Genomic DNA, 20476 nt, shown 5'->3' with positions numbered 1-20476 from the left:
TTTAAGTTTTAACTTTTAAGTGGTAAATCATTACACAAAATATTTATTTTTTATATAATTATAATTTATATTTTTAAATTTATAGATGATATTGCATATAAAATTCATTATAATTTTTTTGGATATATAAATTATATTCTAAATTTATAATAAATAATTTTAATTATGATATAAGATTTTTTAAAAATTGAAACAGATAATTGGTTAAGAAAATTAAGGATAATAGTACTTTGTTTAGTTTCATATCTCATATGTGATTTCAATAAGCAAATATTTTAACTTTCACATCCCAAACATAATTTCTTACTCAAAAGATTTATTTATTTTTGGTTAGTTGCATATAAGGTACATGAAAAATGAAATGTACCTTCCAAGGAGAGGATAGACAATGTGTTCAAAATCACTAATGACACTTTGTTTGCCAGCGGAAAAATGCAAAGGGAGAGGGAAGGGAGAAAGAAGAAGTAAAGGGACAATGAGATTCATGTGTAATTTGGTAAGGCCAAAGTGAAGGGTTGGAAAAATTAAAAGGAATGGATCCCACACATTTGTTTTTTCAAACCACACAAAAAATTTACAAAAAAGGTGATGGATAACTAATAGTATTTATGTGGATTCAAACTACAGGTAAATGCAAAGTTGATGACATATGTAGGAATTGTAAAAATTGACACAGGAAGGCGTTGCATAACTTATGGCATTTATGGGAGTTCAAACCACGGGTAAATGCATAGCTAATGACATTCATGGGAGTTTAAAACCATCCGTAAATGCAAATATGACATTTAAGAGGGTTTAGAATCGACTATCTATTTGAACACAATCGATTAGTATGTTGCAAGACAAATTAATTATGTTGTTTTTTATTTTATTTTTCACTTCATATATTTCTTTTCCGTTTCTTCATTCTTTCTCTTAAACTATTTCCACTGTAAAAAAAATTTCACCCATACGTTTTTTATTTTTATAAAGTGATACAAAGTTCCTAAAAAACAACTCAAACTCTAGATGAGGGCATTGAATAGAGAAACTACATGATAAGCAAAGTGCAGTCTATACACAAGTTCATGAAAATATGAAAACAAATTGATTAACAATAATAATTGGACATTCAAATTTTAATTGATTGTATTATTGTTTTTTATATTTTTTTACCCATGGAATTGATGAGATATTCATCGATTTCGTTTATAATTCATCATTTTTAGTAAAAAAAATTCTTTTAAATATAATTTTTTTCATCAACAAAACTTGAATTGTAATCTTATTTAAAAAGATTCAGCTCAACACTGCTCAAATCAAATTAGTTACCGGTCCATTAACTTCTTTATAGGAATAGGATATCCAAACACTAGAGTTATTGGAGAACCATGAGTGAATTCATTGGATAATATTCTACTTGAGAGAAGAAGACCAACAACTTTTCAGAATTAGATTAAAAAAATCATGAAGTTTATTTCAATCTATACTTAGGTATTAGCTTGAATTTAAGATCTATTTTACTGCTTTAATTTGAGCAAAGCATTCATAAATACAAATATCATCGTTGAATACATGAATGCAACTTTATACTACTAATTATCGAAAACCATCAACCTGAAGTCATAAAATCCATTTGATCCATGACTTATTAAATTATATATATCTATATATATTTGGTGTGTAATGATGCACAAAGTCAAATGAATACATAATCAGAAATCAGAAATTTTATTAATATTATTGAATAAAGCAATAAATTAAGTGAGCAATGATATGTGCACATATAAGATTAGTTGAAATGACAAATCTTCCTATAGAACTCCACAATGATAGCGGGAATGCCAATCGGGGTCTCTAAACAGAATGCCCATGATTGCAAGGATAATGAATCTGACTATGGATGATTTGGTGTCAAGCTTCTTCCCAACAAGGAAAGAATGCAAAGAGAGCCAAAAGTTTCTCATCTTCCTTTCTTTGACATATTGATCAAATGCTTCCTCTGCCTCTGCGATGTTTATCTCTGCAGTTTCTTCAGCTTTCTTTTGTGCCAGGCATCTAGCAAGAACTAGTGCATCTTCTATGGAGGCTGAGCCACCCTGTGCAATGAATGGGCCTGTGGCATGCATTGCGTCACCAGCAATTGTTACTGTACCTTTCCTGAACTTGTTAAAGACCAAGTCCCACGGTGCCCTATACTTCAACTCAGTCAGATGCAAGAAGCTCAACTTGCAATTTCGTATTATCTCAACCGCCCCTTCTGGGAAACCTTTCATTGATTCTATTAATGACTGTCTAATAAGAACTGGGTCTTTCCAAATTGTTGAATCTGCTTTTAATTATCAAACAAAATTAATATATATTCTCACATTATTACTATTATAAGATAGAATTAACAAGTGAGTAACCTTTAGAAGTCCGTGGCCTTGTGACAAACCAATAAACGAGCTTGTCAGACACTGGGATTCTTCCGAGTTGGACTTGATCTCTGCTCATCATAGCAAACTCACTGCCAAATTCATGACCATTTGGAAAATTTGTGAAGCCTCGTGCAACACATGTAGAGAAAAGCAAGAGCTTCGTTCGGTGTAACCCAAACATATTTGCAATGGCAGAATTCACGCCATCACACCCAATGACAACCTGATAGTATAAACGAGTGTAATTGTTAAACTTTACAAGTGATATTAATTAGTGAAACATTAATTTTTCTTAAAACCCACAAATTGATTCAATACAACACAGCACAAGCAGCTCGGGCCACAACAAAAGCTTAGCATAAAACCAAAGCATTAAATGCATGCCCAGAACTTATCTAGCTAAGGTCCAATTGCAAAAGAATTCAGCCATGTTTAATTTCCTCTCTAACGATTATGTTATGTAGCAAATTCGGAACCACAGGTTACCATATGAGTAAAATTTATCCTTCTGTTAATTAGATTCTAATCCATTTGGTGGAGCAGCAGTGAGGCTAGTAGGCACTCACAATGTTCGCTATGTGGACATATTTTGATGAGATTTAAAATACCTTAGCTTGAAGGATGCTTCCATTGCTAAGCAGAAGCTGTGGAGAGCGTGTTAAAGGATCTAATTCAATGGAAAGCACTTGACAGTTGGTACGTATAGTCCCCGCCGGTAAATTATCGGCCATGGCTTTCATCAGATCAGTTCGCTTTAAACAGCGAAGTTCCTGATCAACCCTGTTTGTTTGTTCATTAACAAAATCAAGTTAACTATATATAAGATGTTCCATTTGCACGTACGATTTCTACTTGTATTAAAATAAACAAAGTACCCTCTAACTCACCCAAATGGAAATTCCATTGGCTCAGCCTCGTTAAGAGATATAAATCTTCCCCTGAAATCATACATTTTGTTTTTATCAATCAATTAAATACTTTAAAAACTACGTATAAATTTTATCTTCTCTCTCTATATAATATATTAGGATGCAATATCGAAAGATTTTACACCCTTGTATTTGAATAGCAGTTTGTCTAAGTGTTGAGCCAATGCCAAGCTGATCAAGTGCACGCCAGCCATTTGCGTGCACTATTATAGCTGCTCCTGTAGCTCGTAAATTCTCTGATCTTTCTAAAACCAGACTTTTAATTCTCTTCCTGAAAGTTATTAAGTTAACATTTCAAAGGAAATCTCATATGGTACGGAAGAAACAATATATAAATGCATCAAATCATGATTCAACTCGTAAATTACTAACCTATTTTTTTATAATCATAAATCGTAAGATTCAGTGATGAAATAAAAGTACTGTGGAATATATCATTAAGTAATTTCGGTGCAATAATTTTAAATTAGATTCTGACAAAACAAGCCAAATAGAATAAACTACTGACAATGTGGATCTTCCATTTCAGAAGAATGATCGAATTCGCTATTAAAATAAGAGAGCACTGGAATTCTTAAAGAGCATTATATTTCTTTAGTATCTTTTCATTTAATAATTTAAGCCTATGAAATATTTTTTTAGTTCTGGGATCCAATTGTCAAAAGAAAAACAAAAACAAAACAAGGCAAAACAACAAAATGCTGAAACATCTAATTCGTATAGGTGATATGTAATGACATTAGTTGATCGGTGTATTACACGATCCAATCATCCGTATAAAATTCATCACACAATATAAATTAATTTTTTAATAGCTGAATCACATTCAATCATCTGCGCGATTTGAATTGCAAAATCACAAGATTCTAACAAATGAACAAGATGATGTGGAGGAAGGAAAAACTATAGATGATTTGCATGCGTGATGAAGGAGAGAGGGGATAAAACAAATTAAAATTAAACCTGTGAAGGGCAAGGGCTGTTGCAAGGCCACAAATACCACCTCCCACGATCACAATATCGGCATCAACAGTTCTATCCATCTTCTTGGCCTTTTCTAGTTAACAGACTCAAATATATTTTCAAGACAGTTTATGTTTATTTGTATTTGTAGTTACTTTTTATAGCATGAAATCTCAAAATCACATCAACGTCTCTCACGTATAATATGTTAACTAAGAATAATAATTGGGGTAGTTCCTTTAATTAAATAGATCAACAACCAACATTGTACTTTGCATGATCTTGCGTAAATGGAACAATAAATAAAATATTTCATTTTAAAAATCCATCAATATTTAATTATTAGTTTACAAAATCAATATTTTTTTACTCTTTCAATATTAAATGTTTTACATAAAAGTTTAATATTAAAGTATTATTACTGCAAAAAAAAAAAAAATCAAACTGTCTTCTAATATTTTGTTACTATATTATTTATTAATTATATATCAAATTCGTATTACAGCCTAGTGCTTGTTTAAAATTGTAGCACTGGTGTTGTCTTGGAGTTATTCTTAAGTAGTTATGCAGGTAGTTCATGTATACCTGATGTATTTCTGTTTTTACTCAAGCTGGTACTTCAGTACTTCTTGTATCTGTCTTGGGTTTCACATTAATAAAATCTATTTACTTTGGCTTTTTTTAAAAATATTATATATATATATATATATATATATATATATAATTATGTATATAATTATGTATCAAATTCATTAAAGGACATCACAACACGTTTTTTAAATTATTGTGTAAAAACTTTTTTATACTTACAATCAATTAATATACTTTAATTGAATTCTATGTATAAATCATAAAGTGTGTAACCTGGTAAACGAAATGACAGCATAACATATATTTAACGTTATTACTTTGCAAAATCTCAAAAATTGTGTTAACTGTTTTACTTAAATGATACTAACTAAGAATAATCAATTGTGGTGATTCTTAAATTGGTCTCAACAACCGGCAGTGTTCTTTGCATGATCTAGGATGAATGGGAAAATAAACAATTATTTCATCTTCTAATCCATCGATATTTAATTAGTTTTACAAAGTCAATGTTTTTAATTATGTTATTTACTTTTAGAGAATAAATTTCATACAGAATTTTAGGAATCAAATACAGTTATGACATACAGTAAAAAAAATACAGGTATGAGATAAAGCTTCTTGATAAATTATATTAAAGTTTAATTTTACTGTATTATTTTTATAAAAATTATTTTATCAGCTAATGGTTTTTATCATATTATTCAAATATGTCAAATTCATTAGACAATTTGACAACCAGTCTTTAGCACATTCATTAAAAGATAGAACTGCCCTGCCCCTATGATTCCCACTAACTGTATCACTTATGCTTTCTTTAATTTACGAAGGGTGGAAGGAAAGAAAGCAAAAAGGAAAGGGAAAAAAGTAAAAAAATGAGATAATTTTTAAGATTTCTTTAGTAGATAATTTTTAAATTGTTTGGTAGGAGAGAAAGTAACAAAGAAAGATAGACAAAAATGAGTATATAAAATTACATAATTGTCTTTAAAAAAGAAGTATATAAAAATAAATTAAAATTGGTATTTTTATCACCTATGACAAACTTGCTTTCATCTTTCTTTTCAAAATGGAAAAATTGTTGAGACCCACTTGTTTTTTTTTTATCTTTCCTTTTTTCGTGTTATAGATCTAAACAGGGGGGAACTGGGGAAGGAACAATGCTTAACGTAACATTATGTGGAAAAGTAGGTTAGAAAAAAGCCCTCCCTTTTCCTGAAGCTCCATAATTTAGCCTCGTGCATTCAAGTATATGAATTTATTTCAACTTATAGAAAAAAAAAGATTTATTTTATAAATATTAGGAGACCAGAGAAACTGAGATTCTGTATATATTTTAAAAAATAAGATAAAATAAAAATGATAAAATTTAAATAAGAAATAAAAGTATACAAATACTTTGAAATTGGTCTTTATATACAATTAATGAAATAGTCTTTTTATATGAACTTTTGGAGTTAAAAGTTAATAGTAATATAATTTATAATGTTAGATAAGAGATAAAATAATCCAATAAAATATTAAGATGAAAAATAGCTTGCGTTCGTTTGGCTAGAAAAAAGTTCTGCAGCCATTCCTAAAAAGTAAACATGATATTTCTTGCTGCACCACTTTCAATCCTCAAACAAAAGGAAACTGTCTATATTATTCTTAACAATTTTCTTTTTCTTGTAAGTGTTTATACATATTTACAGAAAATCCATTTCTCCGCCACGGAAACAAATATCACTTTCAAATTATTGAACCTGCTCGGAAACAAATACCACTTCAACAAAAAAAATACTAGTTTTTCTTATAACTGCTCGGGATAACTATAATTATTGAACCTCTAATCAAAAGGATCAATTCGTGGATCATGTTCGCTTGCCATGGCCATTCCAGTGCAGAGACATGTTGGACACATAACCTGCAAGAAGAGATTCAGAGTTGAACATGATTGGGATAAAAAAAACTCAACAACCACTGTTGCTGTGAACCTAGCAAGTAAATAACTTGTACCAATTTATCTGTGTGTGTGTTTAGGTGGGCAGTTGCAAACTTGATTTCAAATGATTTCGACTTGTAAAATTGATTTTGGTTAAAAGTGAATTTGAAGTGAAGTGGTTTATTTTTGTAAAGTTCTATTTTAAAAGTTTATGGCTAAACTTGGAATGAAATTTTCCACTCAATACAAAAGCTCCTCAAGGCAGGCTTAAAACTCAGAATTCATTTTAAAGCTAAAATCCTGTTTAAGACACGATGCCAAACATCTTGATAAATAGCTAAACATGTTTATTACTGTTGCAAAAGCCACCCTAACGTAATGATTTTGCACTTATTACAGTTAGTAACATTTTCAATGTTTTTTTTTTAAAATGAATGACATCGAGCTTTAGTCATGTAGATTATGCCTGTTCTCTAATATAATTAGTGTAAAGATAATAGACAATGAAGTCAATACTTCTAAATGACCAACCTTGCCAGATCCAGAGCAATTTGAACATCTCTCAGTTTTTGGTGGTGAAAGAGGCTTATCTCCACCTTTGACTGTGGATACTGGTTCAATCAGAACAAGTGCTCCTGTGCTTGAACAGCGAGCACATGCAAGATATCCTGACAGCAAAAGTATGATGCATATGTCAAATTGTCAACTTTCTTGCAGTTAGCTTCGAGAGATAGATGATTAAAATCTCTGATTCTCAAACAAAATGCAACCCAAACTATGAAAGCTGAGTGAGAAGCAATAAATAGTTCCAGGCCTCTCTGCATTATGCTACAATTCCCTGCAATTATGTTATTAAAGAAAGCAGAGGTGTCCCATTTTGACACTTAACATCATGGACAAGGGATCAGAGTCAGCCAGTATCAGGAGAATTCTCTAATACTGTGAAGAAAGAGGGATTGTTGTGAATATAGTTTGGAATGATACACGAACTCATCCAAGCTTCATTTTATTTTGCAATTCACATTTCCCCTTTCTAATTGCAATAGACAGAGATTTTGCTTCACCACCTCCTTTGGAACTAGAAAGTAGAAATGATCAATGATGTGCAGTAAGAAGAGGGAAGGTTGATAAGGGAAGAAGAATGACAAAATCCTTCAGTTCCACATTAAGATGTTTGACTCCTAAAATGCAGATAACAGAAGAGGTTTTGAAATCTTACCAGTGCCAAGACAGTATTTGCATCTTTTCTGCTCCTGCTGTTTTACATTGTTTATCTCAACCACCATTAATGCCGAGATTACTCCAACTGCTCCTCCAGAGAATGATGCCACTATGGGATCAACCTGACTAGAATACCCAACAGAATTTAGTTAAGATAGGAAATAATAAGTGCAATGCACTGAGATTCATTTCAGCAGCAATGAAATAACACTAATCAAATATCTGTATACAGACAACTAACATGCAGCTCTATTCATAAAACTTCAATATTATCAGATTCTGTGAATATAGCACTATTTTCCATTGCTCCTTCTGAAAAGAAAGTATAAAAGGCAACAGCAGATCAGGAAAAGGCACTACCTCAGCTGCATAGGCAGATGCACACTTTCAATAAAGTCTGCATAAGATGTGCCCCCTAGTCCAAGCTTAAGCTCCAACTGAGAAATTTGAACAAAAAAATAGGAGTTGGAAAGACTGAAAGTTGATAAACTAATTGAATTCATGTTTACTAAAATCCCAACAAAAGATAGATAAAAATAGAAAATGTATAAATCAAATCTCGGTTCTTTTTAATATTAAGTATGACTTTCATATGTGTATGTTAGAGTTGGTGGGTCTTGCACTATGTTAGCTGCAATAACTTTGCACTCTGCATCTCAGAGAATACTTTGGTAATCCTCTCATTTTCAGATACTTCAGATTCTCCCCTAGATTTTCTCACTTCTGTTTTCTTTTATTTTCTAAGTTCATCATTTTCCAATAGTGCAGATGGCAATAACTCTTTCTAAGTTAAGCATGATAGTAAAAGGAACATATCAACAAATAAATAAAGCAGTATTGATCAATTTGCAGTACTTCAAAGTTCAATGCATAGTGTTGCCATTGTGAAGAACATAGTGAAACATAGCAATTTTTACTCAGGTCTTCCCTTTCTCTCTCTTTGAAAAGTCTCTTGTATTTCAACAGTGATTGACGAGAAGCAAAAATGGAGTAGAATATGCAATGGAACATTTCTTGCACCAGTACAATGAGTTAGATTCACATTGAGGATAATGATTTATAAAATAAAAGCAACCGTAGTCAATTCTTTCCAAGTTATTTAATCCAAAGAAATTTGCAAAGGTAACAACCAACAAAGAAATCCTTGCTAATTTCATATGTGATAGCATATTTAATCTTGAAAATAGAGAACTAGGTGCAGAAAAAATCTTACGCTAGGTGCAAGGAGGCCACCAAAAAGAATTATCCCGGCAATAAGAGAAAAACAGGTTGCATAATATTGCTTGAGGTTTGCAGAAGTCTGCAAATAACATATGTATTAATTACCATTTTACCAAAGCCTTGCAATGAAAAGTAAGTTCTTCATGCAAATGAAGGAGAATGACAACATGAATGTGACTTATTCTAAGTCCAAGAGAACTTACCAATGGAGGCAAGAATGGAATGAATGATGGGAAGTTAGGAAGTTCATTCTCTTGCTCTTCGCTTAAAATTCCAAGTTCAGCGTTTTTAATTCTTTGTTGTATCCTAAGCCTGCGAACCTACAAAATAAGAGGAAGCTGTTTGAGAAAAGGGCATGAAGACCATCTCAATATCTGTTATAAAAAAAAATAGAGCAAAAGAAAAAGTAATAGAACATCCAACGGAATGAAAGGCTCCAAGAAACAGCAGAAGTATATAAGATGTCATAAGAAGGAGTGACCTCTTCCATGTGTAAGAAGATTTTGTTCCTCCGACTTCGAATGTTGTCCTGAATTTCTTGAAGCTCCATCTTGGCAAAATCCTGTACAGTTTCGGGGCCTTCAATGATGCAGAATCTGCGGAGAGAATAGAAAGGAAGAATGAAGAAAGGAAAAAGCGAAAGAAAGAGAAGAGAAGAGAAGAGAAAAGGGAAGGAGAGGGACCCAGCAGTGGCGGTTTTGTCTGAGTCGAGAGAGGGTGATTCCTGGGCCATCAAACGCCATCTGGGCCTGTTAATGGTGTTGTCCCTCCTCCGATTCCAAATCCAACCGTAAGAGACCCCGCCGAATCGACCCAGACACAGCATCTTCCCAATTCACTCACGCAAATCAAACAACATAGAATTTGCAGACGCAAGCTCCTGGCACTTTGCTGCTATTCACTATATAAATATTTAATCAAGGTATTTTTAGTGGAGCAACTCTTCCGATTCCATCTTCACTACAATCCAAATCAATTATAACATACCGACACATCAAATAAAGTGGATAAATGGAATTAATTCATTATTAACATTGTCTTTCTGCTTTCTTAAATATATCATATCTTTTATCTTTTATATCCATTAGAATATATTTGTAACATTTCAGTTCATTTTTAATTAATTTAATAAATGTTTTAAATATTTTAAAAATGCTAGTTTTAATTTTTATATTTATTTTTTTTCTTAAATATTTATTAGATTTTCTTTTTAATTTTTTATTTAAGATAAACTTTTATTATTTTTATCTTTTTATGTAGTTTTACATTTTAAACTATTTTAACAAATATTTATATCAACAAAGATATAAATATTACATTAATAACAATGCTACGTTAATATTTTTCTTAATTTTAATATCACTCATATACATATTTATCAATTTCTATATATTATAGTAATACACGTTTAAATTTTTTTAACATGTTTTATAAGTTCACTTTATAAAATTTTAATTAAATATAAAATTTTGTCATACTATATATAAAGTATGTACTTATTTCTACATTCACGTAAATGCTAGTATATTAATAATATTAAATACTGTATCAATATTCTTTCCAAGTCTAATTTATTTATGTATATATAGGATATAATTATGAATTTTATCTAATATATTAATATATACTTGAGTTTTTTAAAACATATTCTACTAGTTTTATGATATTTTAATTAAATAATAAAACTGTGTCATGTATAAGAATATATTTATTATATAAATATTACATTATTAACATTTAATTCTCAATTTTAGGGGGTGACCGGGGGAGGAGTGGATTTTCTCGGAGCCCGAAGACGAGCCTGACCCAAACCAAACGAAAACAGAACCCCTTTAAAATTAAACCCTAGCCTCGCAATTTCGAAAATTTTCACTCACTCCTCTTATTCTCAGGTTCATCTCCCTCTCTCATGCTCTAGTCTCCTTGTTATATCGTATGAATTTGTTGCTTTACTCTTTAGCTGTTTATTCATATCATTATTGTGTTCAATGAATTTTCGAATGTTAGTCAGTATTCTCAGTCAAGTTTCCTTTCCATCGCAGCAATATGAACCTTGCTATGGTGTTTGAATTTTTAAACTAATTGGTCTGGTTCACTTCATGTTAACAATATGTGGTCCTCTTCTGCGTATTTGTGAGCAGAACAGAAAAGAGAAGAAGAAATGGTGTCAGGCGTGAGAGAGATAAGCTGTAGCGGAGAGCCAGTCCTTGACAGTGATAGCGGGGAGGAGTTGATGCAGGTACAAGCCGGCATAGACATTGTCCTCGGCGATCTTCCTCGTCAGTCCCCCGGCACGCTCTATATCACTAACAAGTATGCTCTCCTCTCATTCACAATTTCTTTCTCTTTGTATTTGTTGTGTGCTCTATTTACACTTTGGTCTAACTTACAATTACATACAGGCAAGTAATATGGTTGAGTGATTTAGACAAGACTAAAGGATATGCCGTTGATTTTTTGTCTATCTCTCTCCATGCAGTCTCTAGAGACCCTGAAGCCTATCCTCTTCCTTGTTTATATACCCAGGTACCTGTCCTAATTCTATTCTTTTCCCATATTTTCCCTCCATTCATCTTTCTCATTCGTTGCTCTTCTTCCTCTAGATTGATACAGGAGAAGCTGATGATGACCACACTGATTCTGAATCCATTCATATCCCACAAGATTTGTCCAACATCGCAGAGATGAGGCTCATTCCCTCTGATCCTACACAATGTATCTTTTTCTTATCTTCCCCACTCTTTACATTATGCTTCGTTTTAGTACTTTTGCTTATGTGTCACATCATTGTTTTCCAGTGGATTCTCTCTTTGCAATATTCTGCCAGTGTGCAGAGCTTAATCCAGAACCAAATGATGGTCAGTATTATTTTTTACATACAGATAGATACACTTTTCCTCACTCTCGTGTTTTCTTCCTTCTGAGTTGTGTTGTTCTTTCAGGGGAAGGAGAAGAACATGGTTGGTTTTTTAGTGCTGATCAGATGGGAGATGAAGAAGCAGGTATGTGTGCGGGCTTTAATCTTGATTCCTAATACATCCGTATGGGCTTACTGTATTATTCTTAGACATTTTCTTTTTCTAACAGAGGAAGAAGGTTATATCTCTCACCATCCAGCCAACTCTATTGGTCACTCAAATGGAAATCATGACCTAGCTCGTACAATACTTGAGGTTGGGTGTTCTTCCTTGTACTTCTCTATCTACTTCTGTTTTTGCAGTATGATTCTCTGACACAGGGATGTAGCTCTTCTAATAAAATGAGAGAATAAGGACTTTCGTTTGAATTAAAGCATTTTGTAAGCATAATCTGCCAATCACAATTATTTGGCATTGTGCGTCAAACTTTTGTACTTACGCCCCTTAATAACATTCTACAGAATACGAAATTAAACAATCCAATGGTTAAATCATTTGATATTATCTTTTTGATCATGTATATCAAAATATCAAATTTCATACAATTTTGAAATTTGTTGGTGTTATCTTATAATGAACATTTACTTGTATTTCAATGGCATATTAGCTGTCAAAATAGAATAGTGCAATAAAGTATTAATAAGTATTTTATTTGCCTGAAATTTTATAAACTTACTCTATTTTATATGAACCTCCAATTCAATGGTCATATTGTTGAGAGGATAAATTGGATGATAATGTCAATATAATCTGATAGAAGTTTTCATAATTCTACTTAATGCATTTAATTTTTACATTTTGCATTTTAAGTTCTTTGGTAATTAGAGAACAAACTGGAATATTATTTTCTGCAAGTTGATATGTTTAAGAAATATATAGTTACTGAAAACGATAACAACACAAAAGCGATGTATAAACTGGTTGAAGCATATTTTATATTTATACAATATTTTTCTCTTTGATGATGTTAATCTTCACGACGCTTATAGACACAAGGTATCACCCTTATACGATCGTTCATCTATAAAATGAGAAACTCAAATTCTTTACAAGTTTTTATAATTTGTTTTCTCTGTGCTCCTTTACTTATATCCAGTTTAATTTATTACAGCTTCAAATCAATGATCAAAGATTTGAGGATGCAGAAGAGATGGAGGATAATGGAGATGGCACCAATCGTTGAGTGTCTGTGTTTTCTCCAAAATAGCATTTTCTAGTCTGTACCAAAAGTCATCGACTGATTGTTGTGTAGTTTGGTTCTATATAATGTAATCCTATTATGAAACATCTGACCAGAGGCTTAGAGTTTTTTTATCTTGGACCTTCGTTTTTGTTTTTTTTTTTCCTGCAATAGAAAGCAGCTGGATACTGAGTTTAAAGCTGTATTATGTAGAACAGGAGAAGAAATTTGAAAATTGTTTGGATAGTTTATTGAGAAAGAATTTGCAAATAATTTTAGTGTATTTGGTTCTCCATCGTGAGCATTCCAACGCAGGCAAATGCAGAACCGTATCTCTTGATGTTTCCTGAGTAAATGTCTATTATAGGCTGCACTACATGCATAAACAAATAGAGAAATACTTACCGTCTTGTCGAATTACAAATTGACATGTTTGATTTTTATGTATATGTTTGATTTTATAGTAACTATTTTAAAGGAAGAATTGTCTAAATTACCACACATGCACGATTTGCAAATTGGTTCACTGTTATATTATCAATTTATTCATGAAATTACTGTTAGTTTCTATATCTAAATTTAATTCACGAAAGTTTGTTTGTCTTAAATTACAAAAGTAAATACTAAGCTAAGTTTGACAAAAGTATTAAAATATTGGACATCTAATGAATCAAATTAACAAAATGTTATGACAAACTAATTTAATATTAAATTGGTTGATTAATCAGCAAGATTTTTGGATTATTTGATGATATTAATCAGGTCCATTGAATTTTTTTTATTAAGTCCCTAAACTTGTAATTATTGTTTCGAAGTGTTCTAATTTTTATGTGCCCTTCAAGAAAGCCATGGAACCCACATACCCGGGTGTGTTTGCTTCTAGAAAAATATTCAAATATGCTTTTTTGAATTAAATTCAGGTTGTATTTGTATAAGCATTAGCGACCATGATTTCATGCGCACATTCACCATACATAAACATCACAATTTCTTTTTCTTACAAAGATAAGGTTTTTTTATTTTTTTACTCTAACCCCCTTTCTTAGGTTCACAACGAAACAGGGAAGGGGAAAAAAAGAACTAATTCCACAAATATCATAACATAATTCAAATTTAAAGAACAACTAGAATGCAACCTATTCTTTGCACAAACAGAGGAAAAGTTTGGCTTGTAGTAGTAACGAGATAGATGACCTTCTGAAAAATTTTCAGGAAAGTGTATGAGTAAAAACAAAACATACTTAAAAGTCTTTTGTAGGTTTGTGAAATCATTCATTGATCTTAAAAGTAGACAAAACTTATTTTCGAGATCTCGAAAAAGGACTACCTTAAAGGGTTTTGACCAACAAAAATATTAAGTCAAATGTTACCGCCTGAAGTGCTATAGTGTAAGAGTCACCAAAAAGTCAAAAATCAGGAATGTTACAAATGATATTAGAACAAATCTCTCATCTATTACGGTGTGAATCGATGACGAACCAGGTGAAAGCCGATGGGGCATGTAACACCGCAACGAATCACATCAAAAAGAGAGAGATCCAGAGGCTGTGCAGATATGAGATTGAGATTGTACAAATCTCATGTTAATATGTGAGATCAGTCATTGATCCTAGAAACAGGTAGAACTGATTTTCAAGGTTTCAAAAATGACTACTTATGAAGGATTTAAGATAAATGAAATATCATCACGTAAAATGTAAAAACTATCGAAAAGTCAAAATCAGAAATATTACACTATAACCCTGAAGGTACCCGCAGGAAAACATTCATGTTGAAATCTCTTCAATTCAATGGTTCATACAATTTCTCTTCACTTCATTGTAAAACTGTGCACATATAAGTTGAAGAGAGTCACACAAAAAAGTATTATCCTCATGCAATTCCAATAGAGTCATTGGATTATTTGATTTTATTGGATATGAATCTTTGATTTAACGTGTAAAAAAGCTTGAAGGAGATGTAGTTGCACCAAAAAGCACCGAAGCATGGAAGGGTCGGGACTCTAGCAAGTGGATTGATTTTTCGAACATGGATGGCCTTATAATCGATGGAGGTGGACGAATCGACGGCGGAGGTTCTGATTGGTGGAATTCTTGTAAAGTGAGTTTTACTTTAATTGTATTTTTACAAAATTGGGATATAAGAAGCATCCTTGGAGTTTTACTTTGTTAATGTTGTTTTATTTTTCAGGTGAAAAGCTGCTCAAGACCAGCTGTAAAATATATATGTCCTCAATTTTTGTGGTACAATTAATGGAGTTGGCATTTTTTCTGCATAAATAATTTATTTCTTTATGTTATGCCGGCCCTGTCTTTTCACAACTGCAACAACCTCCAGCTAACTGGGACTTGTCATCTCAATAGTGCAAGAAACCATATATCTATAAATAATTCTAATCTCACAGAAATATTCAATATTACTGCACCTAAAGATAGCCCAAACATTGATGGAATTGACATTTCTGAATCATGCTACATTCTAATTCAGCACTCGACCATTGCAACGGGTAAGAGGCACTCAAAACATTCCAGGCCATATATAGTAATGAAAATATATTTCAGTTCATATATCAATTTAAAGCTTAATTTTATTTTAATATAGGAGATGACTGCATCGCCATAAACAGTGGCGCATCATGTATTAACATTATTGGTGTAACTTGTGGACCAGGCCATGGTATAAGGTACGAATACATTTTCATCATGGAATTTTGATTCAATCAATGGAAATCTGTCTCATCTCTCTTCCTTTTGGCCATGTGTTCAGTGTTGGAAGCCTTGGAAAAAAATAAGGAACTTGTTAAACAGTGAAACATGTTCATTTAACCAATTACAATTTCAAGGGAACAGATAAAGGAAGGAGAATAAAGACATGGCCGGTATAAATATATATTGATTAAAGATAAGATGTTATTTTCTGTAGATACACAATTAGTTAAGGAATTAATTCCATTTTCCCTACCCACAGGGTGGATGCGGGTATGCAGGAAATATCTCGTTCGAGCATATCGTGCTTATAAATACCAAAAATCGCATAATTATTGACCAGGATTATGAAAGTGAACAGAAGGAAGACCGAAAGCAGGTTACACTTGGTTGCGTCATTAGCATAGCAGTTTCCCTACTTAATTTTCTATAGAGAGATATCTATTGCAAAGTTTTAATGTGTGTTTTTGGAATATGATCACACAGACATCTGAAGTTCAAATAAGTGGAGTGACATATCGTTATGTCAATGGAACTTCTGATGGTGAGACAGCCATTAATTTGAATTGTGGAGGTGGAGCGGGTGCAGGGTGCACTGATATCTTCATGGATGTAGTCAACATAACCTCAGCTTCATCAGGATCAAACGTTCTTGCATCCTGCAACAATGCTCATGGAGTTGCTGCTTCTACTTCACCTCCTGTGTCTTGCTTGTCATAGTAACCTACCTTAGTTGTTTTCATCGTTGCCTTGCACATTTCGGTTTCTAATATAGCCCGCAATTTCTTTTTCTTTAGTTATCATCTAGGAGATTATGTTGCTTTTTTTTTTCCCGTCCAGAAAGCACAATCTAGAAACTCCAAACTACAAAGAAAAATAGAATGTTTTTCTGAGTTACTAATTTTAACATAACACTCAACGTCTTGTTTCTTTCCATGTCAAAATAATGACCAGCAAACAACTGAAGTAATATTATTTTTTAAGAACCCAATATTACACAGCGATATAGATTTTCTGTTTCTAATTTTATCCATGAAACAACCAGATACATCACCGGTTTTTCTTAAAAAAATAATAATAATAATTAAAAAATAAAAGATTGAGAGTCAGTGTTAAAAGAAGAAAAGGTGTGAGTTAATAAACATTAAGGAACACTAATTTAATGTAACCACTAAGAATTAGAAGGATTATTAACATTATGTCCATGAAGTGTGTGTTAATGGAAGAGTTATGCAATGATTGCGAGTTGTTCTACTATAAATAGTGTATCACCCATGTAGCTTGTGCGTGAAATGGAATAGAATCTCCTCAATTCTCTCTGGTCTGCTCTTTCTATTTTTCTAATCTTTTTAATGTATTGAATATGTAAAAAATCTATAAAGAAAAAGATGATAGCTTTTATGACCATGAGACGAACATTTTTTTTGGTAGCGTCCGACAATAAAAGGGGAAAAGAGACAGACTACGAACGAATAAACTGAGCGCTTATTGCATCGGCCATAAAAATATGATTGACGCCATTGTGGGCACTTCCAAATTCTTCACATCACGATCCTCTTTTGCTCCCAGTTTGGCGAGAAAATCTGCAGCCATCTTTCCCTCCCAGAGAGTGTGGAGAAGATTAACAATAAATTTATTCTAAATCTAATATTAATATTAACAATAAATTATTTGATTATAATAAGTTCATAAAAATCAACATATAAAACATAAATTTGGAGATTACATGAGAAGTAAAACAAAAAGAATAAAACAGAACGGAACGGAACGGGACAGGGCCTTTAGCAAAAGATATGAAAACATGAGTGAAGCATGATGTTGATCTTATGACTTCAATAAAATTCACAAGAAACTACAAATAAATCCGTACATTAATGAAAAACACATTAAAATAAAATGGAACAAACCCTTCAGCCCAAACATGTGAAAACAAGAGTGATGCATATGAATCCAACTCATCATACAGCAAAAAGTACTCGCATCATGTGAACTCAAAGAATGGCCTAAACCGGACAGTAGAAAAGTCAAAAAAATTTGAATCGAGATATGATTCTTGTCCCCATTCAATGACACAATCCTAACAATCTGTGAGCGCTTGTAAATCAGAAGTTCCCCACTAGACCTGCTAATTCTGACACTTGCATACTTCATCTCAACAATCTGCTAATCCTATTTCAAATATGTTTATCGAAACTATATCAAATATTAGATAAAATGATTAGTCATGAACCTAATTGATCATCTATTATTTGTCTTTAAACAGATCAAATTCATATCCAAGGGAAAATTAAATTTTATTATATTCATTGATTGATTATATTAGCTCCAGTAACAATACTAAGAACATTATAAAATTGGATAATCACAAAAAAAAAATGTTAAAAATAACCAACCAACCCATTTTCATCCCTTCGAAGAGACGGCTTAGAAGATTAACATAATCCATTTCAATCATCATAATATCTTTTCACCACAATTGACACCTTCATAATTCGTATTAAGATGAAACAGTACTCCCAAAACCCAGAAAACATTTAAAAGTTAAACTGAGCTGCATAAAAGAATATAACTTGCAAAGAGTCGTGTCTTAAATTATTGATCAACAAACATATACGTTCCAATCAAGCTTAGAGCTAAGAAGATTGTAGAGCAGCAATGACTTTCCATAGAAAAGAAGTATTATAAAATAAGGGGAGATGAAATGAATCCGTAGTGAAATTCAACGTGCGGTACCCAGAAAGAGACATTGGTAGGTATAGCCTGCAAAGTAGTGCAGCCACCCCACGATCTATGGTATTTCAGTTCATGTTGATGCAAACAATGAAATAAAACTAATTGAATTGAGTGTGGTTTAGAATTAAAATTACCAAGCCCTCTTGGGCAGAGAGGAAGAGGAAGAATAATAGTCCATATACCAATCGAGAAATTTCCTCAAGCCGGTTTCCAAATCGATGGTGGGGTTGTAGCCAAGCTCCTTCTTAGCCAAGCTAATATCAGCATGGGTGAAAAAAACATCCCCATTGGGCGGCATTGGCAAGAGTTTCTTGTTGGCGTTAACCTTGAGCAACTTCTCCAATATCCTCACCAGCTTACTCACCGCCACGGGAGAAGTGTTGCCCAGATTGTAGAGCCGCAACTGGGCCGGCCCACTCCCAGTGCTCCTGTTGGCAGTATCCAACGCCCCCAAACATCCCTTCACAATATCATCAATGTAAGTAAAGTCCCTCGCAACTGATCGTCCATTGGGACCCTCGAAAACAGATATCTGCTTCCCTTTCAATATATCCTTTGTGAAGAAAAAGTAAGCCATATCGGGCCGACCCCAGGGCCCATAGACTGTGAAGAACCTCAGCCCTGTAATGGAAAGCCCGTAGATGTGGTTGTAAGTGTGAGCGATTTCCTCGCCGGCTTTTTTGCTCGCGGCGTAGAGGCTGGCGGGCCTGTCCGTGCGATCTTTCTCTGAGAAGGGGACTTTGGAATTGAGGCCGTAGACGGAGCTGGATGAGGCCCACACAACCGCCGGCTGCGGGTTCGCGTTCTTGCAGGCCTCCAGGACGCTGACGAGGCCCGCGATGTTGCTGTGGACGTAGGACTTAGGGTTCTTCATGGCGTAGCGCACACCGGCCTGGGCCGCCAGGTGCATCACGTGAGTGAACTTCCCCAGCTTGAAGAGAGACTTTAAGAGGGAGCCGTCGTTGATGTCGCCTTCCACCACGAAGATTTTGTGCTGTGCGAGGAGGTTGCTGCGGGCGCGCTTCAGGGAAGCCTCGTAGTAGCGGTTGAAGTTGTCGATTCCGACCACGCCGTCTCCCCGCCGCTTCAGAGCGATGGACACGTGTGTCCCCACGAAACCGGCTGCGCCGGTCACCAGGACGCGGAGGGATTTGGACTTGGCGGATTCGCGAACGGAGGTCTCCCAGTCGCCGCCGCGGAGGGAGCGCCGGCGGTGGGAAGGGGAAGCGGAGGACGGGGGAGATCCCAAGAAGAAGAGCACAATGAAGCTGAGTAGGATAAGCGACCAGAAGAGGAGCTTGGTGATCGAGAATGGGAACCGGGTTCGATGAATGCTCATTGGTTTATCCACCATTGTCGAGAGAAGAAGAAGAAAGGCATAAAATAGGTGGTGTCTGTTGGTAGCCTCTTTCTCAGTTCAGTGATGGGGTTTTGTTTCGTTTTGGACACACCTCAACTGTTGCGGTGGTAATTTCTCTTACCCCTTCGCTCCCTCTGTAAATTCCTTTTCTTTTTTTTGAGGGTAGGTTGGGTACTTATCCTGTTATCCAGAGAGAAAAAAGCGCGTCGGAAGAAATAAGACAAAGGATAAAGTAAAAACGGGGTTTGAAAAAGGGGGAGTCAAACTCAAACAGTGAAAACAAAAACCAGGAAGCACCGTTTTTAGATTGGGATGCGGTCGATCTAGGATAGGAT

The 20476-nt window shown here is 33.6% G+C and overlaps 4 protein-coding genes across 9 annotated transcripts; 1 reads left to right on the top strand and 3 right to left on the bottom strand.

Moving 5' to 3' along the window:
- Nucleotides 1–1683: 1683 nt before the first annotated feature.
- LOC114367605 (monooxygenase 1-like) lies at nt 1684–4427 on the bottom strand. The gene is made up of 6 exons (XM_028324794.1): nt 4292–4427; nt 3453–3599; nt 3287–3337; nt 3008–3179; nt 2388–2622; nt 1684–2308 (listed from the first exon to the last, which is right to left on the bottom strand). Exons 1-6 carry the CDS (start codon nt 4369–4371, stop codon nt 1794–1796), a joined length of 1200 nt encoding a protein of 399 aa, XP_028180595.1. The 5' UTR covers nt 4372–4427; the 3' UTR covers nt 1684–1793.
- A 2063-nt stretch (nt 4428–6490) lies between these two features.
- Nucleotides 6491–10193, bottom strand: LOC114425326 (protein ORANGE, chloroplastic-like). The gene is made up of 8 exons (XM_028392210.1): nt 9929–10193; nt 9727–9841; nt 9449–9565; nt 9238–9324; nt 8385–8461; nt 8023–8150; nt 7335–7471; nt 6491–6785 (listed from the first exon to the last, which is right to left on the bottom strand). Exons 1-8 carry the CDS (start codon nt 10069–10071, stop codon nt 6708–6710), a joined length of 882 nt encoding a protein of 293 aa, XP_028248011.1. The 5' UTR covers nt 10072–10193; the 3' UTR covers nt 6491–6707.
- An 801-nt stretch (nt 10194–10994) lies between these two features.
- LOC114425778 (chloride conductance regulatory protein ICln-like) lies at nt 10995–13683 on the top strand. 3 transcript variants are annotated; one of them, XM_028392734.1, is made up of 8 exons: nt 10995–11137; nt 11387–11558; nt 11648–11771; nt 11849–11960; nt 12044–12103; nt 12188–12247; nt 12333–12418; nt 13275–13683. In XM_028392734.1, exons 2-8 carry the CDS (start codon nt 11407–11409, stop codon nt 13344–13346), a joined length of 666 nt encoding a protein of 221 aa, XP_028248535.1. In that variant the 5' UTR covers nt 10995–11137; nt 11387–11406; the 3' UTR covers nt 13347–13683. The 3 variants fall into 3 exon arrangements, with proteins under 3 accessions (XP_028248535.1, XP_028248536.1, XP_028248537.1); XM_028392735.1 differs by having other exon boundaries at nt 10996–11137; nt 11288–11558; XM_028392736.1 differs by lacking the exon at nt 10995–11137 and adding an exon at nt 11160–11178.
- Nucleotides 13684–16043: 2360 nt separating this feature from the next.
- LOC114425065 (UDP-glucuronate 4-epimerase 4-like) lies at nt 16044–20476 on the bottom strand. Of its 4 annotated transcripts, none has more exons than XM_028391811.1 (2): nt 18916–20476; nt 16044–16119 (listed from the first exon to the last, which is right to left on the bottom strand). In XM_028391811.1, exons 1-2 carry the CDS (start codon nt 20133–20135, stop codon nt 16059–16061), a joined length of 1281 nt encoding a protein of 426 aa, XP_028247612.1. In that variant the 5' UTR covers nt 20136–20476; the 3' UTR covers nt 16044–16058. The 4 variants fall into 4 exon arrangements, with proteins under 4 accessions (XP_028247612.1, XP_028247613.1, XP_028247614.1 ...); XM_028391812.1 differs by lacking the exon at nt 16044–16119 and adding an exon at nt 16249–16912; XM_028391813.1 differs by lacking the exon at nt 16044–16119 and adding an exon at nt 17841–18217 and having other exon boundaries at nt 18916–20475.

The sequence above is a fragment of the Glycine soja genome, chromosome 9 (genome assembly GCF_004193775.1).
Source record: "Glycine soja cultivar W05 chromosome 9, ASM419377v2, whole genome shotgun sequence".
NCBI classification, from domain to species: Eukaryota; Viridiplantae; Streptophyta; class Magnoliopsida; order Fabales; family Fabaceae; genus Glycine; species Glycine soja.
The sequence above is the reverse complement of the archived record's forward strand: the minus strand, read 5'-3'. Positions and strand labels throughout refer to the sequence as shown.

What these genes read in the sequence shown, in the direction of transcription:
- LOC114367605 (XM_028324794.1), bottom strand. Translation starts at nt 4,371, where the DNA reads ATGGATAGAACTGTTGATGCCGATATTGTGATCGTGGGAGGTGGTATT. An exon ending in ACAGCCCTTGCCCTTCACAG is followed by an intron (nt 3,600 to 4,291) that starts GTTTAATTTTAA and finishes AATAACTTTCAG; the next exon opens with GAAGAGAATTAAAAGTCTGG. An exon ending in ACTGCTATTCAAATACAAGG is followed by an intron (nt 3,338 to 3,452) that starts GTGTAAAATCTT and finishes GTATGATTTCAG; the next exon opens with GGGAAGATTTATATCTCTTA.
- LOC114425326 (XM_028392210.1), bottom strand. Translation starts at nt 10,071, where the DNA reads ATGCTGTGTCTGGGTCGATTCGGCGGGGTCTCTTACGGTTGGATTTGG. An exon ending in TTCCATTCTTGCCTCCATTG is followed by an intron (nt 9,325 to 9,448) that starts GTAAGTTCTCTT and finishes TGTTATTTGCAG; the next exon opens with ACTTCTGCAAACCTCAAGCA. An exon ending in CATCTGCCTATGCAGCTGAG is followed by an intron (nt 8,151 to 8,384) that starts GTAGTGCCTTTT and finishes TGGGTATTCTAG; the next exon opens with TCAGGTTGATCCCATAGTGG.
- LOC114425778 (XM_028392734.1), top strand. Translation starts at nt 11,407, where the DNA reads ATGGTGTCAGGCGTGAGAGAGATAAGCTGTAGCGGAGAGCCAGTCCTT. An exon ending in TTCCTTGTTTATATACCCAG is followed by an intron (nt 11,772 to 11,848) that starts GTACCTGTCCTA and finishes TTCTTCCTCTAG; the next exon opens with ATTGATACAGGAGAAGCTGA. An exon ending in TAATCCAGAACCAAATGATG is followed by an intron (nt 12,104 to 12,187) that starts GTCAGTATTATT and finishes TTGTTCTTTCAG; the next exon opens with GGGAAGGAGAAGAACATGGT.
- LOC114425065 (XM_028391811.1), bottom strand. Translation starts at nt 20,135, where the DNA reads ATGGTGGATAAACCAATGAGCATTCATCGAACCCGGTTCCCATTCTCG. An exon ending in TCTCTGCCCAAGAGGGCTTG is followed by an intron (nt 16,120 to 18,915) that starts GTAATTTTAATT and finishes TTTTTTTCCAAG; the next exon opens with GCTTCCAACACTGAACACAT.